This window comes from Tachypleus tridentatus, chromosome 6 (genome assembly GCF_004210375.1).
Source record: "Tachypleus tridentatus isolate NWPU-2018 chromosome 6, ASM421037v1, whole genome shotgun sequence".
Taxonomy (NCBI): domain Eukaryota; kingdom Metazoa; phylum Arthropoda; class Merostomata; order Xiphosura; family Limulidae; genus Tachypleus; species Tachypleus tridentatus.
Window position 1 is genome coordinate 123505975 of NC_134830.1, and position 26365 is coordinate 123532339.

Here is a 26365-nt window from a genome sequence, read left to right on the forward strand (position 1 = left end):
ACAGGGTCAGTTTACTGTTTTGTTTGTAAACCTTTTACCCAAAATTTTCCTCATGTTTTGTTGTAAGAGAAGGGTTCAGTGACTGGCAAAATACTGTTGTAATTGATCATCATGAAAGAAGCACTATTCACTACTCTATGCTAACATACTTAACTCACAGACAAGGTTTAGGCTTGCGACAAGAGTTGGAAAAACAAATTACAGAAGAATGCAATTACTGGGAACATGTCTTGGAGCGTCTAATAGCTGTTATTCATACGTTAGCAGAATGTGGCTTGGCTTTTCGAGGAACAGATGAAAAAAAATTGGTTCACTGCAGAATGGGAATATTTTAGGGCTGCTTGAGCTCATAAGTCAGTTTGATCCATTTTTAGCAGGGTATATTTCAAACTGGAAATTCTGGAAAAGGAAATCCTTCTTGCTTGTCCAAAACCACCTGTGAAGAACTCATTGAACCAATGGCTCAGAAGGTCCACACATTCGTTGTTGATGAAGTAAATTTTTCTGGTTGTTTTAGCTTCTCAGTTGATTTGATGCCACATCTATCACACACATATCAATCAAATGTTGTACTTTGATACATAAAAGATGGGCAGCCTATTGTTTAACCTTTCTGGAACTGGAAAGCCATACCAGTGAAGAAACTGCAAACCATATATTACAGTACTTGTGTAAAGTTTGCAAACTTAATTTTTCAAAATGTGTCAGTTTTACGACAATGATGCTAACATGTGTCGACATTATAAAGGTATGTTGCAAGAGATTTTAAAAGAAAATAAGTTTACCATATATGTGCTCTGTGCAGCCCATTCACTAAATTTGGTAGGCCATAGTGCTGTTGGCTGCTGTCAAGTGGCAGTTAATTGTTTCTATACAATGCATTTGCTCTATACATTTTTTTGAGCCTCAACCAGCTGGTGGAAAATTCTTAAAGTTTGTAAATGAAAGTGTATTAAAATCCCTCTCCGATACCTGATAAACAATCTGGTTTGGAAATAGAATAAAACCCAAACCATACAAGTTGTGAGGCATGAATAAAAGTCACAACTTGGATGATTGAAAGCTGTGTACTTCATAAGACTGTTCTGTCAAAATCAGTGTAAAATATCCTCATCTCAAGATACTGATGTTGTGTGGAAGTTTGATGAAGTGTAGGAGTACAGAAAAGCTTTAATGGAACATTGAATAAGTACAAAAAGATATAAATAACAGAACAAAACATCTGGAAAAAGAATTGGTAAATGCAAATCCCAACCAACTACATTTCTGTCCAATAACTGAATCTAAAACACCACCTACTATAAACTATAGAACAGGAGAACTTATTCAGTTTATGTCCACCATGGCTGTGTCATCTGTAAGTACAAGACCTTCTTAGACCTGTCCAACTGTGGTCAGTTCAACAATATCACATGATCAAGAAAGAAACGTACCAAGATAAATAGGTACCATGGGAGTTATGTCAGACTCAGTTCAACAACATCACATCATTAAGAAACAAACAGACTATGAAAGAAAGGTACTGTGTGAGTTATAACAGACTCAGTTCAAAAGTCACTATTCTAAATGAGTTCTACAATAGATAATATTCTACAGTATTAGATAATGTTCCCATTTTGTTCATTATTAGATTAACAGCCTTATGTATCCACCACTGACCATCAACACTGTGTTAGTGGTACAGTATTGTTTCCACATGTAGTTAAGCCTTATCCACCTTTACAGTGTCTACATTTGACACACTTGTAGTCAACAGACAAATTGTACATAAAAGTTTTTATTTTCAAAGTAAAATAGAGATTCTTATGAACCATATTGAAAAGTTCACGTTTACAGTATCTGAAAGTTTTTATACGGCAATTATGATATTTTCTGTGGTTTAACGAGATAACAGGACATCAACAGTGACATTGTAGCAAAACATTTAAATAATAAATTTTATCACTTAGAGATTTAATAACAAAACTACTGTATTCTTAAGACGACTGCCAAGTTAACTATAGTTTAAAATACTTTTGTCTGTTTTACTTCTGGCACATTTCAGTTTAAACTGTAGTTTTGAGTTAGTTGTTTTGTGTCTAAAATTATGTACAGATATCCAGAAATAACAGATGTCTTATAATCACTTTACATGTTTGGCAACCTTACTGTTCTACTTTAAATCTAACTTCAATAAGTTTTGAAGTTGAAAACTGAATTAAATCAACTGAACCATACTCATACTACATTAGTGTCAGTCTATAAGTTTTAAAAACTGCATTAATTTATTGTGTTCTTCAGTTTCCTCCTCTTAAGGGGCATATCAGTTCTATTACAATTCTTATTTCAACTTTGTCTTAGGTGCCACCAATGTGTAGACATGCTGGTGGGTGTACCAGCAGGTAATTCATGGTAGACTGTCACATTACTGTAGGGATTTCACTGTTCTGTTTTATATTGAGGTTTTAACCATGGTTATAACCATCATCAACTTACAATACATTATTAACAATTTTAATAATTTAAGCAACATACCAACCTTACAAGTCTTATGAGTGAGAGAAATTCATAGAATGTTTTTTGAATTCTATGTTGAAACACTGTACCTTTCTTATGATGTACATTTGTGAAGGGCTTTCTAGTGATTAATGTATTTTAGGCAATACGTATGAATAGTCAGATATTGTCTGAAATTTGAATATTTATCATACTTTATTTATTTGAAAATATTCATATAATTTCTCATCTCACTTTGAATAAAGAAACACAAAGAATGCACATATTTACACACCTCAACATAAATCATTTTGAAAGTGTGAAGAAGTGAGTTTTGTAATGTAAAAATTAATACTGTTATCCAAATGGAATTATTCCTGTAATACAACAAACTGATGTACAAAGTGTTTCTTCTATGTGATTTTTACACTGTGATGTAAAGTAAAACTTGTTTTTTCCAGTTAGTTACTGCCAAATGTTTATCAACAATAATTAGACTTAGCAGCCTTATGTCACCAACAGTTTCGACATGAACTATGAATATTCTAGCCATAGGCTTAGTATTGTTTCATGTTAACAACAAATCCTTCACAACTTGTGATGTCCTAGAGACAATTTTAGTAGTCTCATGCTGCCATTGTTTTTTCTAATGATCTATCACTAACATCACAGTAAGCAAGTTTAGCACAGCTTTGTGTTGTAAGCAGTTTCTTCATGGTCTGCAAATAACTATGCAGTAAGTAGGCTTAGAATATATTTGTTACTAGATAACAACGTACACAGCCTTCTAGTTTGTCACATAGGATAATCAAGGGTCATGACCAAGCCAATGTTTAAGTGCAGGGGAAGAACTGTTCTTGTTCTGTAAGCTGAAATTCTATTATTTAAGGATTTCATCTAGGCACCATAGGACTGGTAGCTAAGTGGTAAGATCAAGAGATAGGAAATGTTTATGTACTGTTGTTGCTTACCATCCTAGTTTATATCTTGGTCAACATAAGTGATATAACATCACTAATATTTAACCCAGTCACAGCAGTAAAACTTATGATTCAACATCTTGTTACATGGTTACATATAATGAGCTATTTAATTACTTCTGTCTAAAGACCTCCAACATTTAATCCAGTCACAGCCATAAAACTTACGATTTAATATCCTTATACGTGGTTACATATAAACTATCTAACTACCTCCATATACAGTTAAGACAGAAAGTGTTCATACCTCTGAGTCCCGAGTAGTGTTTTGCTAATAACTTAAAAAATATCACGATTAGGCTAATTGAAGTATAATGTATTATAAATATTATACTAACACATATCTACAAATTTTTATGTAAAATGAACGACAAATAACCAAACATAGGAGGGGCAGAAAGTGTTCGTGCATCTACTTTAATGGTCAGTTATGTAGCCTTTCAGGTGAATTACTTGGTGCAATCTCTCCTCATAGTCCTCTACGATTGGTTGACAGTACTCGACTGGTATTTTCTCCCATTCTTCTTTACAGAAGGCCTCCAACTCTTGCAAGTTTTTGGGAAGACACTGATGAACTCTGGTCTTCAACTCATTCTAAATGTTTTCAATTGGGTGGAGATCGGGTGACTGCGATGGCCACTCCAGAATGCTTATATGGTTCCTCTGCAACCAGGATTGCACATATTTCAATGTGTGCTTAGGGTCATTGTCATGCTAGAAGATCCAATGACGCCGAAGCTGCAAGTTCCGAACATCATTCTTGATATAAGTTCCCAATACCGTGTTTATCCGAAAATAAGACAGGGCTTATATTAATTTTCACTCCAAAATATGACACTAGGGCTTATTTTCGGGGGATGTCTTATTTTGATATATTAAAAAAATGAAGTTACAAAGTAAAACTATTAAACTAACCATTTAAAATAAACTATTATTAAACTATTAAACTAACTGATTAATACTTAAACAAACTAATTAACTAACTATTAAACTAATTAATAAATTAATTTTTTTTTATTTCTTTCCTCTTCCTGCCACTCTTAACTAGGGCTTATTTTAAGGGTAGGGCTTATATTAAAACTATCCCCAAAAATCACACTAGGTCTTATTTTATGGGTAGGTCTTATTATCGGAGAAACACGGTATATCAACGTACTCTTCTTTTATCATGATTCCGTTGATGCGGTGAAGGCTGCCTACACCAGAAGAGCCGAAGGAACCCCATAGCATGATTGAGCCACCTCCGTGTTTAACCTAGGGACGGTGTTCTTTGGACGATTTCGTTCCCCCTTCTTACAGAAAATATTGCAAACATCATTGTGGCCGAAAAGCTTGATTTTATTCTCATCTGACCAGAGAATACTCTTCCAATAGGTAAAGGGTTTATCTACATGCTTTCTTGGATACCTCAATCGTGCTTCTAAATGAATATTTAAAAAAAATATGGAGTTCTACGAGGATGGCATGCTTTGAACCCAGAAGACTGTAACATGTTCGTAACTGTAAAGATGCTTACTTCAACCCAAATTTCTGTATTTCATTACGTGTTAAACGAGGGTTCCTGCTAACTTCTCCGAGAACCTTCTTCTTAGTTCTCTCTGTAATTTTGGTGGGGTGTCCGGAACGAGGGAGGTTAGCAGTTGATCCTGTAAGCTTAAACTTGGCAACTATGCTTTGAATAGTAGATTTAGGCACACTAAGTTGTGTAGCAATACTGGAAAGAAACACACGAGACTTGTACTTTACAATAATTCAGTTTTTAAACCACTGGACAGTTGTTTCCTGTTCGCCATGATGACCAAGCAGATAATGACAGAGACGGCACTAAATTGCCAGAAGTAAATTTTTTGCTGGCTAAATTCCAATAATTATGAACCCAGTGTCTAGTTTGAATGGTATAATGTAGTTTATTTGCCAAACTAAACAAAATTTTTGCGGGAATATCAGTTTTTTCACACATTCTGAACTGTACGAACACTTTCTGCTCTTCCTATTTTTGGTTGTTTATAAACAGTTTATGTGTCATTTAATTTACATAAAAATGTATGTAGATATGTGTTAGTATCATATTTATAATACATTATACTTTTATTAGCCTAACTGTGATACTTTTAAGTTATGAGCAAAAAACTACTCCAGACGCAGGGATACGAACACTTTCTGTCGTAACTGTAAGGACCACCATTTTTTCAGTGATGCCAGATTAGCCTCTTGAAGATCACATTTATTCCAAATTTCTATCAATACAAATGTTAGTTACACACAGCTTCTAGAACCCAGAAAATCACCATGTTAATCTTTAGGGTGTTATTAATAAACATCAATGTTCAAGTCTACATGAGAGGAAACAAGTCACTTCAGTAAACTGAAATTGTATTTAATGAGCCACTGAAGGTGGGATGTCATGTTACTTTTGTTCATACAAACACAAAGTGTTACTACTGTTTGTGTTATTTTTAGATATTCACCAGTTTTAAATGGTTAACTTGTAAATATATTAAATAATTTAACCATAACCTTCACTTTGTATGTTAACATCCAAGGAACCTTCACATTGTGGATGAATTATATCCAATAATTATAACACAACCATATAAATTTAAAATATTTGTGCTTCCTAAAGCTACACACACCCACTTGTCTGATTTAAAAACATTTTAACAAAAGGTCACCATCAACACATTGATGTACAGATAAACTGGACACTTAAAGGTTATGTCTCCACAATAAAGTATTTCATTATTTGTTGAATCATTGAATCTTAGAATTAGATAAAGTTCTGAAAAGCACATTATCTTACACCCAGTATTAAAAAGTTTTGTTATACCCAGTATTAATAGGGGTTTGTTAATTGTTATCTTATTAATAATAGATTTTTTATTAAGTGTTATTTTACACCCAGTATAGGGTTTTTATAACAGTGTCATCCAATAATCAAAATGAATGGGGTTTTGTTAACTGTTATGTTAGAGCCAGTATTAGTGAGATTTTGTTGAATGTGTTATCTTACATACAGTACCTAAAATTGTAAAGTAATATTTCTTAACAAGAGGTATGGAATGTCTGAATATAACACAGAAAATAGTTTAAGAAATAAGATGGACATATGACTAACTATATATATGGTGAAGTAACATATGGGTAACTACGGTATCTTCAGTATCTAAGTGTATTAAGTCAGGAACAGTAATATGAAACATTATATTGTACTTTGTTGTTATGTTTTATATGTAATTACAGGTGAGCCAAAGTTATTGTACAAAACGTGTAAGTTAACCTGAATGCTACTAACAACTGGCAAAATTATAATAAAACAGACTTAGTTTCTGTTTGTTGATGAACTTACTTCAAGTTAGTTATCTGTGATAACACATTCTTTTTCACTACTTAAACCAAAATAAATGAACAGGTGAACAACTCTCATTACAATAACAACTATTCAAATCTCTGACAGCATTTTTCAAGTTACTTTACAAATTTATGTTATTATCTACACTAATAATCCCTCCTCATATTACAAACAAAACATGTTGATGCTCATAATCATAATGTCATTATGTTATTAACCAACAAGAGTTACCAATGTATTAAAGCTATTAAATAATAAGAATTACCATTGTTTTACAGCCAGTAACTAGCAAGAATTACCAACTTATTTGTAACTACAGATATTATCAATTTATGAATCACTAATCTGAAAGAATTATGAGTCTATTACTTCTATTAACAAACAAAACTTGTCCTTTTATTAAATATTTTTCTAGTGAGCTTTCATTAACTATAACTATTAGACAGGTGTGCACTGTATCTCTTGCACACCTGTCTGTATCTGTATATCTTCAGGGAGGCCAACAGTACATTGAATTGCTAATTTGAAAGTTAGAAGTATAAATACACAATATAATTCTCAACAGAACGTCAAGATGTTCAGTCCACTGAAGCATCCATGTACATCTGATGTGGGATTGCTATTGTTCACCCTAATAGAAAATCTAGATGTTCAGGTCCACCATAGAAACCAAATACACCTGATGTGCAATTAATACATTTAACATGTTTTTCACCCCTATAGAAAATCGACATATTAAGGTGAACTGTAGTAACAAGTGCAGTTGAGACAAGCCTTTAATATACTGTCTATTTCAGTGAGGTCTGCAGCATGCTGGAAAGAAAGAAAGAAAAAAAACAATAACAAATTTTCAACTTCAGAGAAAATAACGAAAACATGAAATGTGATAATTTGAATTCACTATTTGAAAAAAAGTTGTTTTTTTTCAAGGAACCATGACATGACATCTTCGAGTAACCGAAATGCTGACACTGGAAACACTGGAGAGGGTTTGGAATGTATGACAGTATTCTGCAATTAAGATAATCTGCTTTGATGATGGCAGGTGGACGTGGTGATGTAAATGTGAGAATGAGGACATTGGTCAGCATCATAATTCCATCTTTGCGAGTGGAAATACGCCTCACTGCAGAAACTCCTTAGGTGGAGAAACCAGCAAGAATCTCTAACTCAGGGATGTTCTTCAAATCCCTCTCAACAATAACTCCTTGTGAAGAATTCAAAGTAGCATGAGGTGTAACCTTAATAGGTATATCCCCAATTGCCTTTGAATGCAAGAGGAGTTCACTATGTTGAGATGTGGATGTTTCCACCAATAGTCACTACATCGAAGCTTCTTCACTGACTTTGGAGAGCCAGCAAGTCCCTTCTGAATGAAAAAGGGAGACATTTGCCCTAAAGATTTGTCTGAAAGTGAATGCAATATAAGAAAATGAGGTACAACAGGTGGTAAAGATGGTGAGGATTGCTGCTCAGAATCGTCAAGACGTGGTCGTTTACGTATAGACTGTTTTATCACTATTTTATTAAGATTTTTAATTGGAGTATTCATAATAAGAAAATTTTGGTGTCCACTGACCACACACACCATGGAGCCCTACGAGGGGATGTACTACAATGCCAAACAAGGACACTGCAGCAATGCCAGGGTTTCGTGAGCACTATACTCAAACATTACCATCAGATACAATGTCCACAACACCTGATGAGAACATCCAACACTGGTACTTGGTTGACCTTAATCCAAGTGGACTAGCCAATTGACCCAAGGGTGGCCACCCCAAGGCTGCACGTCTACAGGAATTCAAGGCTTAATTGATGTGTCAGGGTTGGACCCTCAACCACCAGGATCCTCTTGTCCCCTTCATAGGTTGCCACGCATGGCAAACACGTGGGTGGATGTTTAGATCCCAAAGGAGGTAAACTAAAAGATCAGAATCTTCCCTTAGAGGTACCCTCACCACATACAGGAATCCACACTGAGGGGTACAATCAATGAAACCATAGTACAAAACAAAATTATTTGAACAACAGACAAACAAACAGAACTCACAAACTTAGTCCCACTCTTCATCTTCACCAACATCTGAGGCAAGTTTCGGTGGAGAAGGTATCATGGCAGAAATACGTCCCAAGGCACTGGATGCTGATGCTGGAGAAGAGGCTTCTTTTTGAGGTTCTGCTGTATTACCTTTTACAGTGCCTGAAAGAAGAATTAACACTGTCTAACAAAAACAACTTAAACATAATTCATACTTGTGTACATCTAACAAAACAAAATACTTGAAATCACTTCAAGTAATTCACACAAACCTTGTTTTCACTTCACTAGAAATGTTGTGTAGTACACTGTTAAAACTTGTCATCAAATCATTTCAATGTTGCACTACATATTGTAAAACCACAACTCTAAAAGAAATTAGTTCTAATGAATGTTTTATTTGTTATTTTTCAAGGTGTCAAAACGTGCCTGATATTCCTTTTCTTCTCATCTGTAATTTGTTGAAGAGATCTGTCATCAGGTCACCTGAACCAGCTACAGTTTTTTCTTCCTACAGAAGTAAAACTTTATTATTAGACTGTTTTCATCAGTGCTACGAGTGTTGAGAAAACAATGAGGTGTGAAGTTAAAGCATAAAGGAAGTTTAGATGACAGAGTGAAACTTTAATTATTTGATCAGTATAAGATCCATCATCACCTAATAATTAACCAGAAGTGAAATTTCAATGTCTAAGTTATTTTCTAAATAACATTTAGAAAAAAAAAAGCATAATAACAACAATTATTTTGTAAACTATAAAATATATTGTTTCTAATTTCATCTTTGATACCTTGAAATTTACAACCTAAAATAGCTCTACTATGAAACCAAGATATCCCTACTTGTTTCTTCTTCTTTGCCTCAATCTTTCTCTCCTTGACACTTCTCAACTTAGCCTTCCCACTGCCTCCCACTTGCCTAATAGATTCTAACAAGCTAGCCCTGGCATCACCAGGATGAACTACAGATTCTGGTGCACCTGTGACCAGCTTCTTGGATTCTACTGCAGGCTGAGAGCTGTCCAAATTATCTCTAACCTCAGGTGGAGGTGGTGATGGAAGCTCCTCTGGCAGAGGTGGTGGTGGAGGAGGGGGTGAAGGAAGATCCTCTGGTGGAGGTGGTGGTGGAGGAGGAAGAACTGCACTGCTTTTGTTAAGAGCTGGTATTTCAGGTTCAATGGTCGGCAATTCAGGTATTGCAGTATTAGGAAGCGATGGTGCAATGGATGGACCCAGATCAGCACTGTACAACAGATCATCAGCAATACCTACAGAATATAGGGACAATTTGTTTAAAATTATGTTTAAATAATATATAAAATCACATCATAAAAAAAGTTAAACATAGTACTCTGTATTGGTATTGCTTGTTCAAAGTTCAAACAAATGAAACACAGTTTGGTACTTCAAAGAATACATAATACCTGTTAACAGTAAGGAAGTATTTCAGTTAGAGGTAGTTTTGGTAATAATAAACTGGACTTCATAACTTAAAGAAAGAAGTCCAACAATAGTTAACAATAAACATATAGTATAAATGATAGCAAAACTACCTTACATGCATACAAGAACAAACACTGACAAACAAATATGAACTCAGTAATGATGAACTTGTACCAATGAAATTATTCAAATAAACATTATCAAACTGCTACTGCTATTAAAATGTATTATTCAAGTGTACAAACACTATAATACAAATTTTATACTTCATAGAAATTCTTACCTGGCAGGTCAGGTAATGCTAAAGGTACATCCATTTCTGGTACTTGTCCAAGGCCAGGGCTGTAAAAGTAGTTATGCTTGTCTAACTTCTCCAAGTGTTCTCTTTGTAAGATTGTATAAGGAGCATCTCCAAGACATTCCTTCTTTACCTCCTCCTCAATGCTCTTCCTTGTTTTCGTAACAGCTCCAAGAGGGTCCAGTATCACATATTTCTTGTAGCTGGAGAAATAAGAACTTTTAGAAAGTGATAACTGTAATTATCAAGTTACTCATTGTTTTTGCATGTAATTAATAAATTATCCTGTAAAATAGATGGGGAAAATAAAGTTCTGATAACCTGTATTAGGTGAAGCTAGTATTACTGATAATAATGGTACAGTTCAGGATCTAGTTGTTATTTACAGAATTGGTTTAGGCCTAGTAAGTACTCTTGGTATGGTTCTAGGTATAATTGGTATTTTGAGTATGGTTCCTGGTCTAACTGGTGTTTTTAGTATATATGTCTAAGCCTATTGGTATTCTTGTTATGATTTTAGCTATAGGTGGTTTTTTAATGGTCTGGTTAAAGATAGTACTCTTAAAATGGTTTTAGGTCAAACTCTAGCTCCATATGGTATTTTTGGTATGGTTCTAGGTGGAGTTGTATTCTTGTAGAGAAACAATACAGAACATAAATAATTTGACACAAAGACTTTAAGATAAAAAAGATTTTTAAACGCTCAGCTGTTGTTTGTCACGACTCACGGATTCTCTGAAGTATTAAACAGTAAGAGTGTTGTAACAGAGTCCAACTCCCTTGGTAAACTTCCCAAACCTTCTTCAGTTAGTTGTTCTTTATCTCTAGTTCGTTCACAAGCTCGAACATTGTAAAACTGAAGTTTCTCTTTCAAAATTCGCTCATCAGGAAAAGGGTGTTTTGCAGCGATGTGAGGTACTAAGTGAGGCATCTCTTCCAAGCTTCTGTCACCACTTTTTCCAAAACAGCAAATGTATTCCTCAGCTTGGTCAATTCCTGGATACTTGTAACTAGAGAAAACCTACAATACGAATTTTTAGAATGTTTATACAGTATCTCCAATCATTTTGCCAAATAGATTTTTCTATACTAAAAACAAAAAGCAAAGAAATATTGATTCAGTCAAATGAAAAAAAAAATCAAATCCTTTTCTTATAATAAACTGTAGTTACTAACATAGAACATCCACAACTGACAGCAGTGATTCACAGGAAATCTCATGATTTAAATGGCCATTACTACCAGTTAATTTATACTTGTCACAAAATTTATTCTCAGTAACTTGTAAGTTTAGGAATGAACAAAGTTTCAAAAATAACAGCCCTGCATCTAAGGGGAAGCAATACAAAATTGGATGTCAGATTAGAGTTCAACGATCCTAAAAACCTACTCTTAGACCCCAGTTATGTGTGGGTGGTTTCAGACAAATTCTGCATCCCATTCCCACTGGTATCTCAATAAATGTGTGTAGTTGGTTAACCCACATGCACATAGATATCCCAAATCCATTGGGTAGTCAACATACATATTGTTCTTAACAGTAATAAAGTGTGAACTGAAGTTAAAACACACCCAAAAATATTCTTAAACAACAACATCTGTTGGATTCTAAAAACCAATAACTTTATAATTTTCCTAAATGAAAATGCCTTTCCAATAGGTACTTCCCTCTTACATAATTAGCTTTTTTCATTTTGTTCTGCCCTCTATTTGTAAACTTCTTTGCATGTATGCCACAAGCATTTATCATTTCTCTGTTGGATTTCAAAGTTCCAACACATCTCTCATGTAAATTATCATGTGTCACCTTTCTTACAATAGGAAAGCATACTCTCAAGTGATACATGTGAGACTCTCTCTATGCACCTGTACCGAATTATTACTTCAGAGTTTGGCAGAAGACATGAGCACTGGAAATGTGTGGGGAGGAAAGGTAGATAGTGGGAGAGGAGGGAAGTAACTACTGGAAATACATTTTAATTTAGGAAAAATTGTAACTTCCAATATGGTATTCACCCTCTTTTCACAAGATTAGCTTTAATCTCACATTGAAATGGAGGATGGACCTGTGTGAGGGAAGCATCTAAATGACACTTCCCAAAAGGAGGAACAGATCAGATTCTCTGAGAAATGGCATTGCACCACATCTAAGCCAGGTATCTCTTAGCCATGAAATGTGAAATGGTCAGGAGGACCAAGACATGGCAGAACATGTAGGGAAAACATCCACATGGTGTGAGTAAAAGACAGAAAAATTGGGTAATCACTCAATTACATGGTGAAAAGTGAGTAATGGATGATGTGCCCCATGGTATATAGTGGCTAGGGTGTGACAGACCACACTTGGTAAGTCAGCTATATCCAAAACCTCACTTGCTGGGTACTGACATCCTTGAGATGATAAGAAAAAAATTATACCATCTTCACCTTGAATTGCAGACTTTAGAGGGAACTTACAGGAAGGCACAGGATGGCCTAATGCCAGAAATCCAGAAATGTGTCACCCACAATCCAAGGGATGTCTATTGCATGCATTCAACCCTCATGATTCTGAAACAGTTCTGCAACAACCTTGTAACAATGAGGAAAACCCATGACAGAAGTATAACAATGCCACAGAGACCTCTTCTGACCCACAAAACAAAAGACCCATCAAAAGTGGAAGATGGTCAATCCAAAACTTTTGTGAGGACTCTGAAGTATAGAATAACTATGAATGTATATTGGTCTCTGAAACATCACTTGCTGGTCCCAACATCCATGCTAGGATAGGAGAAGGATGCTCGGTTGGAGGGGTGAACTGCATTTGGGCATCTCAACTCCAGGAAAATCATGCATCTGGAGGATGTTGTGACTCCTTCACCAGTAGAAGATCACCACCCTACTCTGAACTGAATAGTTATAGCCATTGTGTGAAACTTATCCAGCAGATTGTCTCCACAGTAACCCACCCCAGTAGCTTGGAATTGGTAAATGGTAAGGACTTCCACACTCTACTGGAAGAAAGAGAGGAAAAAATGCACTGGAGAGTCCAGAGGAATAGCAGCACCCAAAACAGTGCAACTGATGATCATGAAACCCTAGTTTTAAAAGCAAACCTCACCAACTTATTCAATCTAGGCATGAGAACGATGGGCAGCAATCCCATTTTGGATTACCTATGTCATCCATGTGTCATATGGTCTTAGATGAGCATATCATGATGCAATTATCATAGGGAATTTATACTATGATTATTTTGTAAAATACCCCACCTAGAGGGTGAATAAACATAACCATGGAAAATATACAAGAATCAACATGGCTTCCAGGGCAGATATGAAAGCAAAATATCTAAGTGGATTGGTTGGTTGATTTAGTGTGTTATGGCACAAAGCAGCTAGATTATATGTGCCAAACATCCAGTTAAAAGGTAAAATTAAAGTAAATGTAGTAAAATTCATAAAAGGAAATGAAGTTAAAACAAAACAGCATTTACAAACATAAATAGCATAAAACCAATGTTGACATCCAGTCTACAATGTTAAAAGAGAAACTACAGTAAGAGAAGTTGTAGTTGTAAAGGACTTTCTGTAGCATAATGGTAATTATCATAACCCGCAAGGAAGAGTAACAGGTAAGTACAAAAACCACCATCAGTCACCTGAAGTTGGCCTTTCCAGTCCTGGTTCCGGGTTATGTGTCATTATAACCATTTTCAAAAAGAAAAGTAATAAAAGTTTTAAAAACACATGCAGCAAAATTGTAATAATAACTCACCAAAATGATTAAAGGGTAGTTCAAACAGCAGCATTAGTCACCTGAAGTTGGCCTTTCCAGTCCTGGTGTCAAGTTATTTAATGCTACGGCCATTTTCTAATTTCAAATCGAACTAGAGAGATGGTGATTCTTAAAAGGGAACCACATTAAACAAGGTTTAATGTATAAATTTACAACACTTAAATGAGAGTCACCTGATTTGAAACCATCTGTATAAATTGGAATGGAAAGATAATTCAAATGATGTTCAGTAAATAAAAGATGGTACTTCCAATTGGGTGTATCTGCTTTTCTCAGATGACTTAAAGAAAGGTCACATTTGAGGACTGTAATAAGCCATGGTGGGATGAGCTGACCAGTGGATACTGCAGTCTTATCCAAGGACAGACCCAATTCATCCAATTGCACCTCGACGTGAAGGCCAAACGAAGCAATGGCAGATCGTCTGTCCTAAAAAAGGATGGCCCACCGAGGAAAAAAAACCCCAGGTGGGATGCTTTGGTAAGGAACGAAGTTGTGAAGAATATAGTAAAGACAGTTGCAAACAGCAAAGGTGCAAAGAAGGTTCATGAGATTCTACGTATAAGCTCTGAACTGGGGAGGTGCAGTAAGTCGAAGTCCTTGATGATGAATGGGGTCCAGCATCTTTAAGGCCGATGGTCTGGCAGAGCCATAGAACAGTGATCCATAGTCGAGTTTTGATCAAATAAGAGCATGATATATCTTCAACATAGTACATCAATCCACTCCCCAACTGGTGGTAAGAGGACACGGAGGATGTTCAGTGCTCTTGTGCATTTGACCAGTAGCTGCTTAAAGTGTGGTATAAAGGTCAGCTTAGGTCAAAGATAACCCCCAAGAACTTGGTCTCAGGAACCACAGGTAGTGAAACTTCACTGATACAGAGTTCAGGATCAGGGTGAATACCCCATTAGCAGCAAAAGTGCATGCAAACGGTTTTAGAGAGAAAGAAATTAAAGCTGTTTACCGTGGTCCACTTCAGTACACGATCGAGGGCAGTTTGCAGTTGCCGCTCAATATATCTCATGTTCGACGACTGACATAAGATGTAAAAGTCGTCGACATACAACCCGTTTCCAACAGCGAGAGGGAGTTATTCAGTGATGGCATTAATCTTTATACTGAAAAGTGTGACACTCAAAACACAGCCCTGAAGGGCTCCAAGTTCCTGTAGAAATGTATGGGAAAGTGTTGAAGCGACACGAACTTGGAATTTCTTGTCCATTAAAAAATTTACATGGGTTACATGTCCATTTACCCATATATATGGAGGTCTTGCAAAATGCCATACCTCCATGTTGTGTCACAAGCCTTCTCAATGTCAAAGAATATTGATACAAGATGTTGTTATTTGAGAAAGGCTTCTCTGATTGACATTTCAAGTCAAATCAAGTGGTCCATGGTGGAGTGCTGTTGTCAGAACCCACACTGTGTGGGCGAGAGGAGGTTGTTTGATTTTAGGAACCAAACAAGTCGAGCATTAACCATCCTCTCCAAGATCTTACAGAGACAGCTCGTCAAAGCAATTGGACGGTAGTTTGAAGGAATCTTGGAATCTTTCTCAGGCTTAGAGAAAGGTAAGCTAATAACCTGGTGCCAGGCATTAGAAAAAACATGCTCCTGTCAGATCTGGCTAAAATCAATTAGAAGAATATCAAGAGAAGCAGGAGATAAATGGCACAGTGTACAGTGATGTCATAGTGTACATCATCATTTGGCAACAGATGTACTGCCAGACCAATGATGGGCCAGTTTCAGTTTCACCAGTGTATAGAGACGATTATAGTCATACAGACAGTCAGTTCGAAAGGAAAGAGGTGAATGCTCTGCCTGAGTCTTGATGGCCAAGAAGGTGGAGGAATAAGCAGAAGTGCTAGATATCTGGCAAAAGCTTTCACCTAGAGTATTGGTGATGCTCCGGATATCAGCTACATTTTGGCCATGAGAGAGTAAGATCAAGAGGGGGCAGAATTGTAGTGCCCACTGACCTTTTGAACCCTGTCCCATATGACTTTGGAACTGGTGGTAGAAGATATGCCAGTTGGGAACTTAATCCAAGATTCCTTCTGGCATTGATGTCTTACCCACCTTGCATGTGCATGGGCCCAATGGAAAGTGATGTGGTTTGAAAGTGTGGGATATTTACGGAAAGTATCCCAGGCTCATTTTTCAGCCTTCCATGCCATGTGGCAGGCAGGATTCCACCACGAGGATATAGTGGAAAACATGTCAAGGTTTTAGGAACACATTGAGCAGCGGCTTGTATAATAAAGTCAGTTACTGCTGCCATACAGTCGTCTACTGATGGCTGGCAGACGATGGCAGGATCAAGTTCTACAAGAGAAGTGAAAGTGGACCAGTCTGCCTGATCCAGCTTCCACCAAAGCACGTGGGTTGGGTGGCATCGATCACGGCCAGTCTCTCTCAAAAGTATAGGAAAATGATCACTACCTCATGGATTATTGTCAACCTTCCATGAAAAATGGGAAAATAATGAAGGGGAGCAAACTGAGGGATCAATAGCAGTAAAGGACTGACTAGGTGCATGAAAATAAGTGGAAGAACCAGTATTGAAAAGAGAAAGGTTGTGATCAGAGAGCATAAGCTCTACAGAGCGACCCCTCCTATCAATAACAGCACTTCCCTCCCCAGAGGGGATGATGTCCATTAAAGTCCCCCAGTATTAGAAATGGAGATGGCAACTGTACCATGAGAGCATCAAGGTCTGATTGATCATATGTCTCCAGGTTACAGGTAGAGAGAACAAACAGTGATGATATGACCCAAGGAAACATGGATGGATATGGCCTCCAAGGGTGTGTTGAGTGACAAAGACAGGGTGGGCACTTGCTGATCAACCAACAGTGCCACCCCTCCATGTACTCATCCATCACACAGACTCTCATTTCTGTGCAGTGAAAACTGCCGAAAGGAGACTGTATTGGCAGGTTTCAGAAATGTTTCCTGTAAAGAAAGACATACAGGATGGTAGGAAGCAATTAGCATTTTGATGACATCCACATTAGAACATGAACCTCGACAGTTCCATTGTATCAAGGTAGCCATGTTTAATGACATGTAGATGAATTGGCTGGAGAACTCTTCTGTTTAAGACCATGTCTTTTTTCCTTAATGTCCTTATTCAGGGGAGGTCTATCGACCTCCATGGATCCTGCCCTGGGTCGATTGGGCAGGTCTTTGTTGCTGGAAGGGGATTCCTGGGACTGAGGATGCAATCGAATGATTGTTTTGCATCTTGGGGTGGGAGAAAAGATGTACCCAAAGAAATGCCTGGACCTGGAACCAAAGGCTGTGGATCTTGGGGTTTGTTGAAATGTATGGGAGGAACAGAGATGGGTGTTGAAGTTGATTCATCAACTTTTTTACCCATGGAGGTCAAAAGGCTTTTCATTTGTTTTGAGAACGATTCTCTTGGAGGCACAGAGAGATATGTGTGCACTCCCACTGTAGTTGTGGAACAAAGTGCATCAGCATATGTCCGAGATGAAGTGGTGGACGGCAATTTCAGAGTTTCAGGATAAGTAATGTCATGAGTCATTTTCAAACGCTGCACCTCTTTTTCCTCCAACCATTTAGGGCAAGAACGAAAGTAGGAAGGGTGAGAACCATTGCAGTTGACACAATGTGGATCCATGCCACACTCATAAGCATCATGGTCCTTGCCACAACAACAAGTATATGTCAGGGAACCACGACATGACATTTTTGAGTGACCGAACATCTGACACTGGAAACATCTAAGAGGGTTTGGAATGTATGGCCATACCCTGAAATTTAGATAGCCTGCCTTGATGGTGGCAGGTGCACGTGATGATGTAAATGTCAAAACGAAGATACTTGTCATCAGTGTAACTCCATCTTTACGAGTGGAGATGCGCTTCACTGCAGAAACTCCTGAAGTGGAGAAACCTGTGAGAATCTCCGACTCGAGGACATTCTTCAAATCCCTCTCAACAGCAACTCCTCATGATGAATTTAAAGTAGCATGAGGTGTAACCTCAATAGGTATATCCCCAATTGCCTTTGAATTCAAGAGGAGTTCACTTTGTTGGGATCTGGATGTTTCAACCAATATATCTCCAGATTGAAGCTTCTTTACTGACTTTGAAGAGCCAGCAAGTCACTCCAGTCCCTTCTGAATAAAAAAGGGAGACATTTGCCCTAAAAGTTTCTCTGAAAGAGAATGTAAGATGAGAAAATGAGGTACAACTGGTGGTACAGATGTTAAAGATTGCTGATGAGAGTCTTCAAGACATGGTCATTTACACATTGATTGTTTTTCACTATTTTATTTAAATTTTTATTTGGATGATCCATAGGAAAAAAAGAAAATGTCGGTGCCAACTGACCCTACCCACCATGGAGCCCTATGAGGGGTTTCACTACAATGTCAAGCAAGAACACTGCAGCAATGCCAGGATTTTGTGAGCACTATATTCAAACACCCATTGAGAACTTCCAACATTGGTACTTGGTTGACCCTAGCCCAAGTAGACCAGCCAACTGATCGAAGGGTGGCCACCCAAAGGTTGCCATCTACAGGAATTCAAGGCCAAAGTGGTGTGTTAGGGTTGGAACCCTCAACCACCAGGATCCTCTCCTCCCCTTCATGGGTTGCCATGCACAGCAGACACATGGGTGGATGTTTAGATCACAGAGGAGGTAACCTGAAAGAACAGAACTTTCCCTGAGTGGTCACCTCACCACGTACAGGAATCCACACAGAGGGGATCTAAGTGGAACCCATTCCATGTAGAGACACAATAAGAAAGGAAAACATTAGTCAAAACTTACCTCATGTCACAGCCACACCAATGTCTGTAGAGAATCAACAGGTGGTAAGGGATACCCATAGGAAGCAGAAACAGCAATGTGGTGTAGACACTGGGAGGTGAGCATGTGCTGAGCCATTCATGAGCCCAAACTTAGAATCTCCTCCATTGGTCAATGAAGTTGAAGGGCACGAGAGATAGATGATGGATTTGATGTGAGGAAACATGAAAGAAAACATGGTCAAAAGTAGACAAAGCAGAAGAAGCCAACTGGATCAAACATTAAACAAAGCCATGGTATGAAGCTGTGTGAGCAATATAGCAATGAAGGGCATAAACAGGACAGAGGAGTTTATCCTCATCAGGATGAGAGTAGAGCTGAGAAACAGAGGATAGGCTGATGGTGAGAAGGAAGATTGACCATCTTGAGTCACAAAGTCTTAGAAACAAAAGCACAATCTGGATAAAGGATAAGGTATGAAAAGTGGTACAAAGTCTTGGTAATGTTGATGTCAAAAATATCCAATCTACTATCTTTTGCAGGCCAGGAGGAAGAGGAAATATAACTTCCAAGTGAGATGAAACAGGGAACACATAGAGAGTGGTTCAAACAGAGGTAAAGTAATAATTAAGAACCATGTTAATGTTACAGTCTGGAAGTGATAGATGCTTAGGTGACTAATGAAGCCAGAAGAAATGTTTGTTTGTTTGTTTTTGAATTTTGCACAAAGCTACTCGAGGGCTATCTGTGCTAGCCGTCCCTAATTTAGCAGTGTAAGACTAGAGGAAGGCAGCTAGTCATCACCACCCACCACCAACTCTTGGGCTACTCTTTACCAATGAAAAGTGTGATTGACCGTCCATTTATAACGCCTCCACGGCTGGGAGGGCGAGCATGTTTGGCGCGAATCGGGCGAGAACCCACGACCCTCAGATTACGAAGCTCATGCCTTAACACGCTAGGCCATGCCAGGCCTCAGAAGGAATGAATCAACATGGAAAAGACAAGAAGCAAAGACCCTGTGGAAAGGAGGAAATGGAAGGCATGTAATAATGCTACTCAAAACCTTGAAATCAAGGAGCCTGAAAAACCCTTCTAAGAGCCACTTGAGAAACTCAGAGATACAGACAGTTGTAAAGTAAGAAGCTCAAAAAACCCTGAGCTAAAGCCCAGAAGTGAAAAACATTGCACTTCCTCAGGTAAACAGCCAAAGAATGGATAAATGGAACAAGCTATGTGAGAAACTACACTGTGAGAGAATCCAGAACTCCTTGCAAGGGGCTGGACAAAAGCCAGGCTTAAAGATTGTGGACAGGAAGTGCAGTAGAAATGGCAAAGGGGGTTGAAGTAACTGGTCTGGAAGTGAAGGAAGAGAGATTACCAGGAGCTGAAGTAATTGAGGAAACAATGCTTGTGTGGGCCAGTAACAAACATTCAGAAGAAAGCTACATGGAATGACAAGGGTAAGGGAGACTATCTGATAAAACAATCACATTGGAGAAGAATCGAGTGGGATAAATTCCTATTGAAGATATTTTTGATACTATTGTATAACTGTCAGAATGGATCATAATAGCTGTTGATAGAATAGAAGAAAAAAGGATCTAATGTCCAATGCAAAGTCAGGAGTTCCAGAACACTGATGAAAAGAGAACGTTCTTCAGCAGACCAGCATCCCCAAAATGTTGGTGATCAACCCATGTACCACAGCACTAAAATGATGCATCCTTGAAAAGGTGTAATTCTTGCCTCAGAGGAGAAACTGGTAAAAGTACTAACACATGGTTCTTTTCTCACCACCAATGGAGAATGTCCATCAAGGAGAAGGGAAAGAGAATAGGATTATTCAAGGGATCCCATGAAAGGTTTCACAGGTCATGAAGGGCTTATTGAAGCAAACACGAGTCCTGCCAAGGGGTATGAAGATAACCACCTCCTTAAAAGCAATAGAATCTTGCCAGTAGTAAGGCAGCATACAGAACCTTTCAAATGGTCAGTTTCATAGAAAGAAGTTGAATAGAAGGTTAGTCCTGACCAAATTGGTGTTGAAGAAAACATCTAGATGTACAAAGTATTGGGGAGGATGAAGAAAGGACCTCTCCAGTGTGATCAAACATCCCATCCACACAGTTTAAGAAGGAGCTGATAAGCAGGACTAGCCATCTACCATTTAAAATGGGAAAGAAAAAGCCAGTCATCCAACTACATGTATCAGAGTAAAACCAAGGCAGGTATAGAAGGCACAAGTAAAATGAAATGAAAAAAATGAGACCCATTCCCCCAAGTGGGTCAAACTGAATACACAACAAGTGGTAAAGAATTAAGCAGCCTGTCCTAAATATTACAAGGGTGGATTGACCTGAAACATGCAATAGACTGGGCATTCTAATGCCATCACCCCATTTGGGTAACACCAGCTTTGTTATACAAGTTAGATACTAAACCAGTAAAAAATGCATAGCAAACATACTGTAAATCAAATGTTCTCAAAGAAAAGTGAAATAAGACTAAATTAGGTTCAACAAAGGTAAATAAAGTTCAACCACTTCTAGGATAATCAGTGTTTTAAAGAATGACATTTGCATTGCGAAACAAGAAGTGACAGTTCAATAGTGGTAACCAGAGGGAGTCCTGTGACAGAGTGCTTTCCTGTTCATGGGAAGATGATGCATGATAATTTCATGTATTGGAACTTTGGATTCCAACAGAGGGATGATGAAGATTTATGTCATGCATTCTAAAAAGTTTACAAAGAGAGGCAGCAAAAAACTAGTCAAACTAATCTTGTGATCAAAGAGAGAGTACCCTATTGGAATTTATACTGAATGACATTAAAAACATTTGTTGGATTATAAATATCATTACCTTTACACTGATGACATTAGAAACATTTGATTCTAAAGGTTATAAACTTTATATCGGTGACATTAAAAACATTTGCTAGATTCTAAATGTCATTAACTTTATACTGATGACATGAAGAGCATTTGTTGGATTCTAAATGTCACTAACTTTATACTGAATAACATTAAAAACATCTGTTGGATTCTCAATGTCATTAACTTTATACTGATGACATTGAAAATATTTGTCAGATTCTAAATGTCATTAACTTTATACTGAGTGACATTAAGAGCATATGTTGGATTCTAAATGTCATTAACTTTATACTGATGACATTAAAAGCACTTATTCCAAACAATAATTTGAATACTCTGTTGGTGAACACTTATTCATCTTAACTCCTTAATCCTACTCAGTGGTGCATTTAGATCAGGTTCAGCCCTAAGGCCCATGGTCTTAATGGGGGCCAATTGATAATTTTATGTAAAATTACATAGGATGTTGGGCCTATATAATTATCAGTCCCTGAGCCCACACACCCTTAAATACACCACTGACTATACTGTAAGAAAACATTCCAACAATAAAACATTTGATTGAGTACTTTGCTGGTAACCACTCCAAAAGACTGTCAAAATAAAGATAACAGTAGGAGGCTGATACATTCAAGAGTTGAGATGAATGTTAATGTAATACTGGTTCTACCATTGGTAAACATTTTTCAGCTGGTTGCTGGTAGGAGAGACCATAAGAATTCTTTTGCTAAAAAATACATACCTTCAGAGCCTTACTGGTCCCTCGAACTTTATCAATTTTTGCTTGGGCAACAGAGGCTCTCTCGTTGATAGCTTTAAGACGTTGATGATATTCCGAAACCTTGGAATTAATTTTAGAAAAAATGTCATTCGTTATCTTTTCTAGATAATCTAGTGAATCTGCAATACAGTGAATAGTTTCTTCTCTCCTCAGGTCAGGAGGAATCATATTTACATTGTACACTTGGACTGTCATCTTGAATGTTGTTTTCCCTGTAGAGAAAACTGTCATTAAGACTTTATTCACACTTAGACAACCCAGTCAGTGCCACAACTGTGGTTATTCAACACCCACATATACACTTATCCTTGCACACATAGTTACTATGTTGTGTCTCATTTCAAGAATACATACACAAAACTGTTTCACACCCAGTTACTACATTGTCTTGTTTCAATACATACAAAAAACTGTTTCTCACATAGTTACTATGATATGTATTATTTTAAGAATGCATTAGTGAAACCTTCATAGTTACTAATGATGAGTCTTCTTTCAAGAATACATAAATGAAACTGTTTCACACAGTTACTATATTATATATTATTTTAAGAATACATACATGAAACTTTCAGACATTTACTATGATGCATCTTCTTTCAAGAATACACCTTCCTATTTGTATTTTGGTGGGAAAAAATAACTTCCCATCAAATTGCATTTAAAAACAGAAAAAAAGAATTACTAGAAATAAAAGTGTGATCAGATTTAGCTACACAAACATGTTTATGTAAACTAACAACTAAATATATTTAAATTTTGGTAGTCATGAGTAGCAGTCAAATAATTCTTAAAATTACAAAACAAATAATAAAAACTGCTGGCAATGCTATTATACAATAATTTCCTGCAAATGAAAATTACTAAGTTTTGGACATAGATATAAATTGATACTTATGTTTTAGCTCTAGTTAAAATTTTCATTTATCTGTATTTGTAATACTACAAAATTTTTTGTTTAGTCCATAGAAGGCCTACAGAAATCATTATATAATTAGCAACACCTTGTTTATCAGAGCCTACCCTGAAAGAATCCAGGAAATCACAAAGAATAATCTCAAAACATTTTCCATGATGCCTCACTTGATAATTTGCTAAGCCTTGTGCTCATCCCAATGGACACAAAGAAAGAATCTAGACTGTATGACTGACTTACGAGTTTGTTATGAAACACATGGTGAGTCTTGGTAGTACCAAAGGGAAGTGGACTGTATGACTTACTTACAAGTTGTTAGGAAACATATGGCAAGTCTTGGTTGTACCAAAGGAAAGTGGACTGTATGATTTACTTTATAAGTTGTTAGGAAACACATGGTGAGTCTTGATGTCAGAGGGAAAGTTATTCGAGTTACCAGATATTATTTTTATTATTAAAGTACAGGTAGTCCCTTCTAGATTATTTTAGAATCTACAATTTATGAAGAATGTTTAAAACACAGTTTTTCTATATACTAGATATCAGGAGAACAGTAACAAAGGGTAACTTATGGCCTTTGAAAGTTTAGATGTCAAAGGTTCCAACCTACAATAGCACTAATTTGCATAGTTGATTGATGACGTTATCATAATTTAAGTACTATTTTATATTTGACTGAAAATTCATTTTATACATAATACATTGCTAATTGATTGTTTTTTAACATCACTGAAAAACACTTAAATATAGCTTAATGGATAGACTTCATATGATTTGGTCTTAAATCTATCATGACATAGCAATCAAAGATAAACTTTATAAGTGATAATTTATGGAGACAGTTCAGTTATAGAACACTGTTCTTGTCATTCATATATAACCCAGTTTTCTACTGTCTTGTCATCCACATATGATCCAGTTTACTTCTGTCTTATCAGCCATACATGATACAATTTACCTACTCTTTCAATGGATTTTGTTCCCATGTGGATTATATTTCTTACAAAACCAACAATAGAAAGGCTTGAGCTATTAAGTTTTTAATGTCTTTGTTCAGAATAACTGGAAACAACACGGTTAAAGTTTCATTTCTTAAAAAATTATACATAAACTAATCAAGGTAGAACAAAAAATGTTCACTTATTCAGATGTTCTATAACTTAGATATTTCATCACCAGATCTAAAATGTCTGTCACAGAATATATGTACCTAAACATAAATACATATACAACAGTTTTTCTTCCCTCCTTAATAACAATATTTTCTTCATACTAACATTTGTACTGTGTATATCATACATACATATGATTTATGAAACCATTTTATACTCTTGATGATCACGTGTTAATTCTGAACCTTATGAATATTAAACATTTTCCTCTTCCGATTCTGTTTTTAAATATACTTCATTTTCTACCTAATGAATCAATTGGAAAAATAAAACACTTAAAAAGAGTCTGGATTTACGGACCAACCAAAGTGTCTAAGAACATTGTTTTATAAGATGTACCAGCTAATTCCATTAGGCTCATATATATGCTATTACTAAGTTAGCACTTCCTCACTGTGTGTTCAGTTTTTATAAGGTTTAACACTTGGAATACTGCTGTCTCTGTAATAAGAGAGTGTCCCTTCAGAATAATTAACTCGCACATTTAAGTTATAAAATTATTAGTTTATATGAATAGTAATTTAGAACATACACAAATATTTATCGTTAACATATTGCTAACAGTAACTTGCTAGTATAGCTAACCTTGGCTGTGTACCAGTGGTATATTCAGTGTATCCACATATAACCAAAAATTGAAACCACGAAAATAACATAAGGTTGTTACTATAAATAGTTAATTGATAAACTAATGCTATACGAAAATATCAGGTTTACTGAAAAATAGTTTGTAACATATTTACATATGGTCAGACAATAAAAAAGCACAAATACAAAATAACATAGGTAATACGAGGTATTAGTAACATAATCAAATAGTAACAACCAGTCTAGTTTAAAGTTAACAGTCGTATTTCTATCAGAAGTGTAAAAAAGTGCACTAAATAAGAAACTGTTACTTGTAGCTATGATTTAAATTAGTAGGCCTACTTTATTACAATTCGCTTAGATGCATCAGTTATAAAAGCCTATTAGTATAATAATTTATAACATATCACACATTCTCACAAAATTACAATTAACACATAACTATAAGCGTGAAGCCAATTGAAAATTTAGTTTTAACTTAATTACGGCAGTTCAGAAGTGTTAAAATTGTGCTTTATCACTAGTTCGTATTACTGAAAGTATTTAAATCCTATCCTCCTGGATTCATCATGTAAAATCGCATAACCAAAGTTATAATATCTAGCGAAAAAACAGTTTGGAGAACTTATACTACATCTTACAAAATATAATTATACAAACATAAAAATATATGCATGTGCTATACTACAAGGTATAAATCTCATATACATCTAACCTGACACACCTCCACATAAACCTTGATGTTTCTATGCGTTCACGTGATAAACATACAAAAAATGTGCACTTCCAATTTTAGTAATGCAACATTTTTATTCAGTAAGTAAATTGTTCTTCATTTAAAATTACATAAAATAGTTAAACTTGGAGTT

General features: G+C 36.3%; 1 protein-coding gene across 3 annotated transcripts; it reads right to left on the reverse strand.

Moving 5' to 3' along the window:
* Positions 1-1761: 1761 nt before the first annotated feature.
* Positions 1762-26356, reverse strand: LOC143253535 (WASH complex subunit 1-like). Of its 3 annotated transcripts, none has more exons than XM_076507571.1 (8): positions 26221-26356; positions 22782-23032; positions 11315-11607; positions 10572-10789; positions 9689-10113; positions 9275-9356; positions 8858-9007; positions 1762-7617 (listed from the first exon to the last, which is right to left on the reverse strand). In XM_076507571.1, the coding sequence occupies exons 2-7, from the start codon at positions 23013-23015 to the stop codon at positions 8862-8864; spliced, it is 1398 nt and encodes a 465-aa protein (XP_076363686.1). In that variant the 5' UTR covers positions 23016-23032; positions 26221-26356; the 3' UTR covers positions 1762-7617; positions 8858-8861. The 3 variants fall into 3 exon arrangements, with proteins under 3 accessions (XP_076363686.1, XP_076363685.1, XP_076363684.1); XM_076507570.1 differs by having other exon boundaries at positions 26212-26347; XM_076507569.1 differs by lacking the exon at positions 26221-26356 and adding an exon at positions 26157-26198.
* Between the last annotated feature and the right edge of the window lie 9 nt (positions 26357-26365).